At 45.5% G+C, this 12,385-nt stretch overlaps 1 protein-coding gene across 2 annotated transcripts in view; it reads right to left on the bottom strand.

The window, feature by feature from the left end:
* Nucleotides 1–7,504, bottom strand: part of KDM2A (lysine demethylase 2A) — an 89,677-nt gene extending 82,173 nt beyond the window's left edge. For both annotated transcript variants that reach the window (XM_020887766.2, XM_020887764.2), the window contains exons 1-2: nt 6,496–7,504; nt 5,134–5,257 (exon numbers count right to left, since the gene is read on the bottom strand). Coding sequence is in view for 1 of the 2 variants with exons in the window: in XM_020887764.2 (XP_020743423.1) it covers nt 5,134–5,175 (42 nt within the window). In the remaining variant the exon portion in view is untranslated. The remainder of the gene's footprint in view (nt 1–5,133; nt 5,258–6,495) is intronic.
* Between the last annotated feature and the right edge of the window lie 4,881 nt (nt 7,505–12,385).

Here is a 12,385-nt window from a genome sequence, read left to right as displayed (position 1 = left end):
AAGGCTTGACACATATACAAACTGCACAGATATTGCTACTTTAATAGACCAAGTGCAATAAGTTCAGAACTGACCAAAAAAGAAAGAACACACTAACTTTTAAAAAACATGATCAAATGTTGGCTTGTCAAGTATTTGTAGCCATCTCATTTAGGATGTTAAGCAGTGATTAGTTAGGAAAGAAACTGCAAAAGTAGCCTCAAAAAAAGATACAGTACTCAGTTTACAACTTCCTACAACAGGAGTACCTATTTGTTTTCTGTATGAAAAACACTGCAAGAGAGATGATAAGGAGTGAAAGGAGAAACTCGGTTCAAGGTCTGGCTCCACCCCTTACCAACTTTGTGATCCTGGTCAAGTCAAGGCAGCTCCCTAGGCCTCTATTTCCGTAACAAAAATATTAAGGTTTAAAATTATTCCATCTATCTTACAGGGTTGTTTTGAGGATTAAAGGTAATGTGTTTGGAAGAACCTGGCCTAGTACCTAACACATGATAAATGTTTACTGAATTTTAATCCCTGTTGATAGGAAAGCACAATGCAAAAACACAGTATTATCCCAAAAGTGAGACCAAGAGAGCAAATTAATAAAACCTGACTAAGGACGTCCATTCCCCAAGAGGAAAAATAAAGAGAGACATAAAATAAGAATGTTATGTCCCTCTGCATGGTATATACCAAATGTATCCATTCCCCAACTTAACAGTCAAAACCAAGACTTGAGAGTAACACAACCACCATCACTTTCAACTTCACAACCAAAAGTTTATCTTAAAAGTCAGCAAAAACCTTAACATAGAAGATTTAACAGGATTTGAGGAAGAACTTATTTTAGTATATGTGCTGCCAAAGCGAACACTGAGGAAGAACTTAAAATTCACACTGAGCTTTTACAGTTAACTAATATTTTCTTATTTGTTGCAGTGGCCTAAATACTATAAATGTGTTCATGTGGCATGTGTGCTAAACGTTTAAGTTTTCATTTGTTAGAGCTTAGGCATTCTGGTTCTTATGTATATACTACAGAACCCAATACCCCAAGAGTGTGTTCATCCCTGTACACCAAACTCTCCTCCATTCTTGATCTATTCCTAGCAGTCAAGAAAATTCATAGCAAAAGAAAGTATTTATGAGGGGTTTCCACAATATCAACAAATACTTACTGAGCATTTTCTATATATTGCAGACTGAGTACTTTCTTATCTCTTTTTGAGGCTACTTCTTAAGCACTTTCTATGTGTCAGGCACTATTCAAAGCATCTAGTAGACATCACAAACAAAAACAAAGTCCCAAATTTCAAGGAGCTTATACTCTAATGGAGATATATGCACAAACAAACTTAAGTATGACAGTGATGAATGCTCAGCAAAATAAAACAAGTAACAGGGCTTAAACACATCCCTCATTCTGGGTCCCCAAAATACAGGTCACTGTGGAAGACTGATGCTTAAGTATAAAGAATTAGCTCCCTCATTATCTGCATTTTGAATACCAAAAATAGGCAATAAGATTTTCCTATATTACTAGGAAGGAGACTGCAACAATATACTCTTTCACCAATAGCGACTGACAGTTAAGTCTAATGGAATAATTATAAATAAGCAAATTCAACAATTTAGACCATGCTATAATTTTTTTAATTGTTAAGCTATGGGGAAAAAATGGCTTAAAATTAGGTTTTTGTGTTGCCTGGTGTATTCCTGGCCAGAAAAACCTTAGAGAGAGTACACTTAAAGTGGGACTGTTTGTAGAAGGGTTAATCTGTTTATTGCTCCTGAATCTGGGGATACAATTTTAAGGATAACTCAAAGGTGAGAATATCATAAAGGCTTGGTGCCCTCAGTTTCCTGCAACAGATAAATGATTCAGCTACTTCAGAGAGAATCATATACAACGCACATTAACAGGATTGAGCATCCAATAGTGTAATAACATCCTTTAGAAAATCTCTTAATTTCATCATCATGATTGACAAGCAAGATGAATTCTCAAGTAAATCAGCATCTCTCCCTTCAGATAACAATACTAGCTTAAGTCAAGAGAAAAAAGTATTCAGAAATATAAAAGAGAAAAAAGCATAACTTCTTTTACCCTGAAGCATACTGTCTGAAGTATACTGTCTTTGCTTTCTTTTTACACTAATTTAGTCATTCATTTGTTTCTACAATTGCCTTTGGCAGGGGCTAGTGAATTTTTTCCATACCAAATGTAACTACACCTTATTCATTTACTTTAATGCATATTATTTTGCCATTGACTTTCTATGCAATAGCAAGAACTACTTAGAATTGGTGTGACTTAAAAAACCTAAAAGATCATCAACTACAACAGTTAAGGATATAACTAATATTTTAGACTAAGAAACTCTAAAATACTATATAGAACATTCCCTGTAAATGAATACTTATATATACATGGCTGTGACAAGCATTCAAAACTTCTCCAACACTCTGGCTCCTGAAACCAAATTAAGGAACAAAAGTTCCATAATTAGTACCTGACAATGTTTCTCAATAAGGTCCCCCATCCAAATTTACTAGAAATACAGAAAAAAATCATCTTTACCTCAGGACAACCAAATGACCACCCATCACCAAAACTGAAGGTTCTATTCCTCTCACTTTAATACCTCCTTAGGGATGTCAACTTGCCATGAAGAGCTATCTGGCTTTCTTCTAGAAATCTATACACAAAACTAATATTTTCATTAAAAACAAAATATTTTCATTAAAAACATACATACCATCTTCAAAGGTGTAATTCTCCTCCACAAATACTAGTTTGACAAAAGAAAAGCCAATTTTTAAAAACTATTTCTGATTTTTTAAAAGATGATTTGTCACAAAGATGATATAAACATCATAATTTATCTCACCAAATCCAAGTCAGTTAAAAGCATTAAAGAGGATCTATTCAATCATGAATAATACATGTTCTTATTAGTAAGGATACAATTTTTTTTTAGGATGCATGAAAGGTTCTCAATATAAAGAAGTCTTGTTCCAACATGAGTCTGGACTCAGACTGTTCATACTGGTACTACATTTTCTCTCCCGAGAAGCTATTTTGAAGACATGTCACAGAGGGACTACCATTTAGATTCTGTCCTCTAAAACAATATGGAAGTAAAAGCCAGTAACACTATCATCATATACTAGGTGATTCAATTCAATTTGACAAACATATAGCATGAAACCAAACTTTAATCACAAAGCCAAGTTAGTATACCTGTCATTTATTCTCTTTCAAACTTTGTGTTCCATGGCCAGAAACTGCAAAGCAAAACTAAATTCTATACTCTGACCTACTTTAAAGAGACACAGTGTTATAACTACTGCAAAAATTAGCCTTTATGTCATGTTAGTCTTAAAATTCCTCAAATAACTAACTTAACACAGAATTCTGTAATGTTAAGTGTTGGACACAGAGCCATTAAGAGCTCAGTAGGCACACTGCCATTCAAATAAGCCACCAATATCAGATCAAAAGGTATGTTATGGAAGGGATTTACACTTCAGATATAATTTTGTCATGCAATTTTAAAAAGGAAAACAAACATCAGTCACTCTAAACTCCAAGATTATTACCCAAAATTGTAAGATTCTCCCAAAATTTCTGCTTTATCCTCTTACACAACACTTTTACAAAATCACAAACCAGAAGTAAAAATATGCTAGATAAAGAAAGGTTAATATGTGCAACAGGTAGCAATCATTTTACAATTAAAAAAAAAAAACTTACCAGGACAAAAGTCACACTTACCACTACCTTTCTACCTTGTTAAAAAATGTGAAAACTTGTTTTGAAAGACTAGATCCCAAGATATCTTATTTACAAAACAGCTCAGCAATCCTACCAGCTGATATGATAAAAACAAATTCCAAATAGCAGTAACTAACTGGGAAAGAGTTCTGCAGCATCTTCTTTCTTTTCCCAAATAAAAATTGAACTCAAGAAATGTCAAAACAAAAAATAAATCCCAAATGTACAAAATTCCACTAATGATATACTTTATTTATAAAACTTGGAGATAAAGAATTGTAATATCAACACAGACTGGGAGACAAGAAGCAAACCTCTGAAATAAGGTTTATCAGAACATTATTGCCTACTGGACATATTAATACTTGCCAACATACACCACACCTTTTCAACAGTCACATTAAAGGGGTGGGGGTGTGGGAAGAACAGCTTATTCTCAGAGTCTGGAGATCAACAGAGAAAGAGAATCATTCTTTTTTCCTCCAAATTCAGTCTAAAATCCAGAGCCAAGTAAAACCAGCATAAATTCCTTTAGTTAATCTTCTAAATCTTTCAGTTCACCAAATTTACATAATACAGACAGTTCTGTGGCTTTCCTCATTCCCCACTCTACAAACATAAATTCAAATTTCTGAAATGAATATATGGTGAGTATTAATAAAGCTCTCTTTGACGAAGAAAAACAAAAATCAAATTCTTTAACTCCAGCAGGGAAACCCTGAGAGGAAAACAGGGCCTAAAGGACAAAGTATCCACATGCAGAGACACAAGCTAATTCCCTCCAAATCATTACTAAGTAGAAATTCATTTCCATAAGAGAGATCACATACATCCCTCCCAAAATACAGAACTTTATCAGCATCTGGTATTCTACCTTCTCTCAATCAATACCCTTCAACACTATCAATGTTGATTTGTGTTTAAAAACAAAACAAAACCTTACTTCTACTCCCCAGCTCAAAGCCACAGATCTTGGTACACCATAATCTAAAAAAACAATTATATAGAACTAGCCTTCCTCAAATAGCTTTGCTCCTAAAATTTACATTCTAATCTAACTCAATTCGATTTATTACAATTTCAGTATTTTGAAATTAGGAATCCTTGTCACGCTGTAATTCACAAAATCGTCTGATTTACAATCATTTTGGCAGTAGTTAAAGGCTATCTATACATTCAATTCCAAATAGGATGACTATTGCGGCTCTAACTACTTGGCCTAAAACCCACATGAGATATTATCTTCCCTCCTCCTCTGGGGCAGAGAAAAGCCATCTGAAAAGTTTTAATCACAGTATGTTCACAAATGGAAACAAAATAGTTATTCTGCTTCAAAATTGAAGGAAAAAAAAAGGCAAGTAAATACTGACCAATCTCTGGCTGTAACGAATCCTTTCTTCTTCGGGTTCCATCTCTCACTCTTCTGTTGAAATTATAGAAAGAAACCACTCCAGGGCTGCCTTCCTCTTCCTCCTTAGGAACCAGATTGCAACACTAAAGAATAATGATAGGAGCAGAGATGAGAACTCATCCTCGAACTCAAGCTTTTTTTCCTTGGAATGAAGTATTTAGGATATGTGTAAGTTAAAGTTTTCCTAAGAAACCGGGTTCCTCTTCATCAGTATGGAAACTCTCAGCTTTGGGGCAAGTGGTTCCAAACCAAGATCAACAATCACATTACAACTGTCTGAGGCCTATAGGCAAAAGAAGATGGTTTCAGTTCCTTACAGTCGGGCTACACCACTTGTTTTCTCCCCACAGGATTACAATAGGCAAGGCTCCCCTTCACAGCAACATTAGCAAAAAAAAAAAAAAAAAAAAAGCGGCAGCGGTGGTGGGGGGGGGGGGGTGGGGGGAGGCGAGGTTAGAACTTTTCTCTCCTAGAACTGACCAGGTAAAGCAGACACTGAACTAATCCAGATCCTAACCAAAATAGTTCTCTTCCACCCGCAATTAGAAACTAAATAAAAGGACAGGCTAACTACATAAAGAGAACAAGAAATGAGGATTGAAATAAAGACTCCAAAACAATTTCCTATACACCTCTAGTAAAATCCGTATACAATCGTCGCCGTCCTTCCTAAACTCCCCGGATCTTTTCATTTCCAAACCACCCCAACACAAGATGCGTACAACTCTGAAACAAATTCAAGAGAGTTGCAAATCAGAAACAAAAATTAATCAGATCTTTCTGTTTAAAGTAATAAAATAAGCGATTTTACTTAGACATATAAATCAAATTCATCTTTTCCAAACATTAAAGACCGGTTTGCGCGACGGTCGATCCCTAATACTAAGGTTTTTCTTTTTCCTAAATAATTCTCAGGGATAATGGCTTCCACAGAGAATGCAGATTTTTTTCTTTTTTGTAACTACATTACGGCCACGTTAAGAGCATCCTTTCAAAACTGCTACGAGACCCGAGGACCCGATGACACAGTTTGCAACAGCAGTTCGTGGCAGAGCCCTCCTGGAGAAAGCCCTCACCCCAAGTCGGGAGGCAAACCGTGTTTGCACCCCCTGGGCGAGGACAACCCGGGCTTGGGACCAGTCAGGGCCAGAGAAGAAAACAACGGCAAATCTCGCCGGGTTCCCCCCGGGAAAGGCGTTTCAATGGTTCGTTCACCCATCAGAAAAAGAAATAGAAACTTTACATTAAGTCTTTAGATAACACAACGAACCAAAACTTCCAAAGGGGGAGGGGGGTAAACGATAGGAGGGGGAAATCTCACCGGGGATTTTGCTCGTGAGTTCTTGTCCAAGTGAGAAGTGAAAGATTCCAAAAACTGAAAAATTAAATCCCAAACGTCGTCTTCGGTTTTTTTTCCGTGGATCAATCCAGTATCCAGAGGGTCAGAGCGACCCGGAAAAGAGAGGAAACAGTTGCTGAATCAAACCTCCTCTTCTGGCTTTGGAGACCGGGAGTCGGAGGCGTCAGGAGAGGGGAGCGCGACCCCTCGGCGCCGAGCCCGGGGCGCCCCCGCCTCCCCCGGGCGAGCGGTCAGCAGCCCGAGCGCAAGCCCCGGACCAGCCCCGACCGCGGGGAGCGCCCTCTTCGCCGTGCCCTCGGCGAGCAGCCGCTCGGCCGCCTCCGGAGCCCGGGAGCGACGGCCGATCAGCTGAGACCGGCCCACCCGAGGCTGCCCGCGCCGCCCCGGCCCCCCGGAACGCGGGCCCCGGCCCCGGGGGGCGGAGAGGGCGGGAGCGGCGCGGCGCGCCGGGCTGGGGGCCCCGGGTCCCCTCGCGTCTCCCCCTCAGCCCGAGCTCCGCGCTGCGGGACGAGCCCCCGGCTACTCCCCAGTCGCAGAGGAAGGATTCCGGGGGATGGGCCCCCTTGGCGTTGCCCCTCCTCCCGGAGCGCCCCCTGCCCAGGATAGACAGAGCGGCGACAGGCCCAGCCGCTGGGAAGGTGTTCTGCGAGCCGCAGCCGCCGCCGCCGCCGCCGCCGCCGGGGAGGGGTGTTGTTTCCCTCACACAGGAGGAGCCGCTGAAGCAGCCGCCGCCATTTTGAACCCGTCAGACTCTCACATACACACAGCTCCTCCGCGGCGCACTGCGCAGGCGCCGCCTCCCCACCCCTCCTTCGGCTCGCCTCTTCAGCTCCCACCCCGCTTCAAGCCTCTCTTCGCTCCTTACCGCTCTCCGGGGTGCACGTGAACGCGCACGCGTCACTCCCCTCTAACGCGGATACTTTGCCGGCGCGCGCACGCGCGGATGCGTCGGCCTCGAATCGCCCGCGCCCCGCGACGCCGACGCGGCTCCCCGCCCCGCCTCGCGTCAGCCTGCCCGCCCTCCCGCCGGCCCACCGCCCCCGCTCCCCGTCGGCCTTCTTCCAGGGCTCCAGCTCGGCCCGCTGCTCGCGCCTGCGCGCAGGCCACGGATCCTCCTCCGCGCGCGCCCTGCCCCCCACACGCCCTCGCTCGAATACACACCTCGCCTCTGTGACCCCGCCCCTCGCCGGCCAGCTGCGCTGGCGGCCCTCCCCCACCTCGCCTGGGAGGGTGGTGACCCCCGACCCCCCAGAAAGCACAACACCCCCCCAAACAGTGGGGAGAAGCGCCCCCGTCCCCGTCAACCGCCCTTTGCCCCAGTCAGCCCGTCACAGTCATACAACCTGAGGGCCGGGCGGCCTGGGCGAGGGCAGCCGTTGCCCGCCTCAAAGCGGGGGGTCTCCCGGGGTCAGGCCTCTGGGCCGGGTCGGCCAGACTGCCCGGGGCGAGGGGGCGCAGGGAAGGGGCTCCTTCCCGCCGGCTGCCCTCCCCACGCGCGCCCGCCGCTGGGCCGAGGCCGGCCTGCCCTCCATCCCCGGGCAGGCCCTTGGCGCCCCCGCCGCGGGGCCCGTCCGCCCTCGGCTCGTGGGGCTGCTTGGTGCAGCAGCCCGGCCCCGCCTCACCCACTCCTCGCCGCTCCGAAGGGGCAGGAAACGGGAGTAGCATGTCTGTCCTGGGCTCGGCTCCCCTGGGGGGAGCTCCGGGCGCTTGACAAGGGCGTCCACAGGTACCAGGCTCGGGAGTGGTCGCCGCGACGGCCCGGGGGCGTTGGCGGCCGGCGCGCCCACCGCGGGCCCGAGGCGCCTGGGGAGGTGGCCCTGGAAGCCCCCGCTCCTCGGCCACGCTCAGGTTTCCGCAGCGCCCGTGCCCCCGGCGGCCCGGGTGGGACGTGACCCCGCCCCCGGCGAGTCGGGGCGCCCCCCACGGAGGGGTGCGCGAGCCGTCCTCGGCCCCCGGGCCGACCCCGCCGCCCCGGGCCGCGGCGGGCGCGGGAGGCCCGGCCGGGAAGATGTCGTCTCTCGGTGCGCGCAGCTTCACGCGAGGGTCAGCGACGGGGCAGCGGCCGCCGAGCCGTGCCAGCCCTGCCCACGAACGGGCTCCCGCGGCTCGACAGCTGCCCGACGGGCTTGCAGGCTGGGGACGTCGTCGGAGCCCGGCCGGAGGTATCTGAGCAACGCCATGCGAGCAGCCCAACCGCGATCAGGGCATTTCCCCAGCCAATCTCGTGCTTTGGGGCCCGTTTAAATTATAAATCCCGTAAAGGACCGTGGCTTGGGCGTTACACACCCGGGTCAGCTCTACTGGCTTCACTACACTCTTGCTGAGAGGTGTCACACACAGCTTTTTTCCTCCCTGCCTTGGTTTCCTACCGTTTAAACTCTTTGATTCCTGGGATTTGGGGATGGAGAGAGGAAAGGCATGCAGTGAATCATACAACTTCCATTAACAACCTCAAACTCTTTTAGGAAAACGTTAGAGGAAGACAATAATTGAAATAATGATTGAGAGTTCGGTTTGAACTCTAGGGTAAAGGCAGTATGTAAACTCAAGGTATTATAATTTATTAGCACATGAGGTTTTTCTACATGCAAACTTGGGGAGCTTTACAGATATTCTCTGTTTTGTCTCAGGACATCTTTGGAAATAAGCTAAAGTGCCCGATAGCGTTATACTCATTTCAAAGATAAGACACAGCTTGCATGACTATAATAGAGGGGAGTTCAGCTCTGCCATACCAGACCTCAGCACCTCACAAACAACAAAAGGTTTGTTAATATGGTATTGCCCTCTTGCATTCCAGCCACTGGGAAATGTTCTTTATTCTAATACCAGTTCTGTTCAGATGTCTTAGATTTCCAGAGTAAATGAAGGGCTTCATCCAAAATTATCAGGCCTAAAGCCTAAGTGTTTCCTACTGTAGTAAAATATATTTAAAAGGCAGCATTCTTTAATACTGGCACTACCATATGGGATCCCATAGGCATCTGGACCTCTGCAGGTAGAGGAAAAGGCAGCAGCTCGCTTGTTTTGTCTTTAAGGAGAGATTTTGCCTTTGTCAGATTGAGTGTCAGGCCTCATTGCTATTTGCAAAATAAATGGCTTTATTTTCTTCCCACATATCCCTATAAATCCATGAAATATTTACTTGGGGACAGAGAGAGAGAAGGAGGTCTCTAGCAGAAGCTCAACTTGGTCTTGCCCTTTGTCTTAAGATCCAGGACTCCTTAAAGTGATTAACCGGCTCACCCTCAGATAACAGATGCCTCCTGCAGGTTTAACTAAGGTGCCTATGCTGGGAGGAAACCCACGGCAGCTCCAAGAACAATAATAGTAATACTTTGAACAGGACTTCGAGTAAAGGTTTGTCAGATTGCAGCCAGCTCCTTTCCAGCTGAAAACCATTTGTTATCTAGTCTGCACTGGGGGACAGGACGTTTAAGCAGATACCCACAATGGTTTCTCCACAGGCTGGCTTTGTTAATATTCCAAGGCAGATGTGCAGGGTGAGATAAGAGATAGGCAGATGGCTAGTGATTCCCCCTACAATCACAACAGCTCTGGTTGGCAAGGGCATATCATGAGGCTCGCTGCTTTGCCCCAAAAGAGCCATTTTCAAGGAGAACAGAGCTTGGGGATTCCCCAAGAAGGCTGGTAGCTAGAACTGTGTGAACAGCTGCTGCTGCTGCTGCTAAGTCACTTCAGTCATGTCCAACTCTGTGCGACCCCATAGACAGCAGCCCACCAGGCTCCCCCGTCCCTGGGATTCTCCAGGCAAGAACACTGGAGTGGGTTGCTGTTTCCTTCTCCAATGCAGGAAAGTGAAAAGTGAGAGTGAAGTCACTCAGTCGTGTCCGACTCTTCGAGGCCCCATGGACAGCAGCCTCCCAGGCTCCTCCGTCCATGGGATTCTCCAGGCAAGAGTACTGGAATGGTTTAGCCATTTCCTTCCATCCAGGGCATCTTCCCAACCCAGGGATTGAACCTGGTCTCCTGCACTGCAGACAGACTCTTTACCAGCTGAGCCACCAGGTTATATTAAGCAAAGCTAAGACCCAACAAATACTGACAGCCAAAATCTATATCACCTTCAAAAAGAGAACTCTGTAATCTGGTCAACTAAGTTAAGCTATTTCCAATGTCATTGCACTCCCTCAATATTAAGGAGGAAGTAGGGATGTCCTAAACAGTGTAGATCTAAACCAAAATAGAAAAGTTGGTCTTGAAGATCTCCTAAGAATTAGCATGCATGTGTTCTCAGTCATGTCTATGGACTGTAGCCCGCTAGGCTCCTCTGTCCGTGGGGCTCTCCAGGCAAGAATACTGGACTGGGTTGCTATTTTCTCCTCCAGGGGATCTTCCTAACCCAGGGATCAAACTCAAGTATCCTGCATTGACAGGCAGAGTCTTTATCACTGAGCCACCTGATAAGCCCATAGGAGGTAGCCAGTAATTTTAAACCTTTGGCATCAGAGACTGAAGGTCTGCTCTTTGGGCTACCAGCTACTTGGTCCTATTGAACACCTCAAAGCCTGGGTTTTTCTTCTATATAGTGGGGAAAATACCTAACACTCAGGATGAAATGAATAGTGTCTTAAAGCCCAATGTCTGGCACATAATAGCCACAGATTATGAGCATTTACTATGCTTCTGACCTCCAGTTTTAAGGAGAGATGGCTTCAGTGTTTAAGCAGATTTACGTATTGTGTAAGGACTTATTCATAGCTTTTCCTCTTTCCTTTCCTGGATCCTAGTCTCTCTTCTTCAACCCCTGACTCTGATCTCTATTTTTCTATTATCCCTGACTCTGCCTCGCCCTGATCATCATTCAAACATCCTAAAGTCTCGTTCTTTTCTTCTTTCTCTCCATCATTCTTCCACTAATCACCTGCTGTGTTCATTCCTCTCTCCAGGCATGCCCATGCCATCTACTCTCTCATCATCAAAGTAGACCTTACTTGCCCATTTCCCTCTACCCATTTTTGGTGTGCCCTAATCATGTGTGCTCTCTGGTTTTTTAACAATCACTTCCTGAACATCTTCCTCCACCCCCTCTACTGGACTGTAAGTTTCTTGAAGGCAGGCCACATCTGTATCCCTCAAAAGACCTTCCAAAATTAGTATCACATACTTACTGTGTCAAGCTTCAGTTCAGTTCAGTTCAGTCGCTTAGTTGTGTCTGACCCCATGAATCGCAGTATGCCAGGCCTCCCCGTCCATCACCAACTCCTGGAGCTTACTCAAACTCATGTCCATCGAGTCGGTGATGCCATCCAACCATCTCATCCTCTGTCATCCCCTTCTCCTCTCACCTTCAGTCTTTCCCAGCATCAGGGTCTTTTCCAGTGAGTCAGCTCTTCGCATGAGGTGGCCAAAGTATTGGAGTTTCAGCTTCAGCATCAGTCCTTCCAATGAACAGTCAGAACTGATTTCCTTTAGGATGGACTGGTTGGATCTCCTTGCAGTCCAAGGGACCCTCAAGAGTCTTCTCCAACAAAAGCATCAGTTCTTCAGTGCTCATCTTTCTTTATAGTCCAACTCTACTTAGGAAGGATAAAAATTAGGTGTTAGGTGATTATGGGTCTTAAGGGATAGAAAGTTTTCTTTTGAGTCTGAAAGTAAAATCTAACTTGATCAAGAAAAGAAAGGAAGGCAGAAATGCCCTGCGAATTTTTGTATCATTGAACATTGATAACATGAGATTCTTTTAAGTTTCATGGAACATGGTCGACCCTTTCCTTGGGGGCTATGGGACCAAAGCCCTCCCTGGCCCAGTCTCTCCTTGCTGCCATTTGCCCCAGGCATTTGGCCTGCCTTTGTGCAGACCCACCTCTCCTGAATGGTGGGGTTGACT

This window comes from Odocoileus virginianus, chromosome 28 (assembly GCF_023699985.2).
Source record: "Odocoileus virginianus isolate 20LAN1187 ecotype Illinois chromosome 28, Ovbor_1.2, whole genome shotgun sequence".
Classification (NCBI taxonomy): Eukaryota; Metazoa; Chordata; class Mammalia; order Artiodactyla; family Cervidae; genus Odocoileus; species Odocoileus virginianus.
The sequence above is the reverse complement of the archived record's forward strand: the minus strand, read 5'-3'. Positions and strand labels throughout refer to the sequence as shown.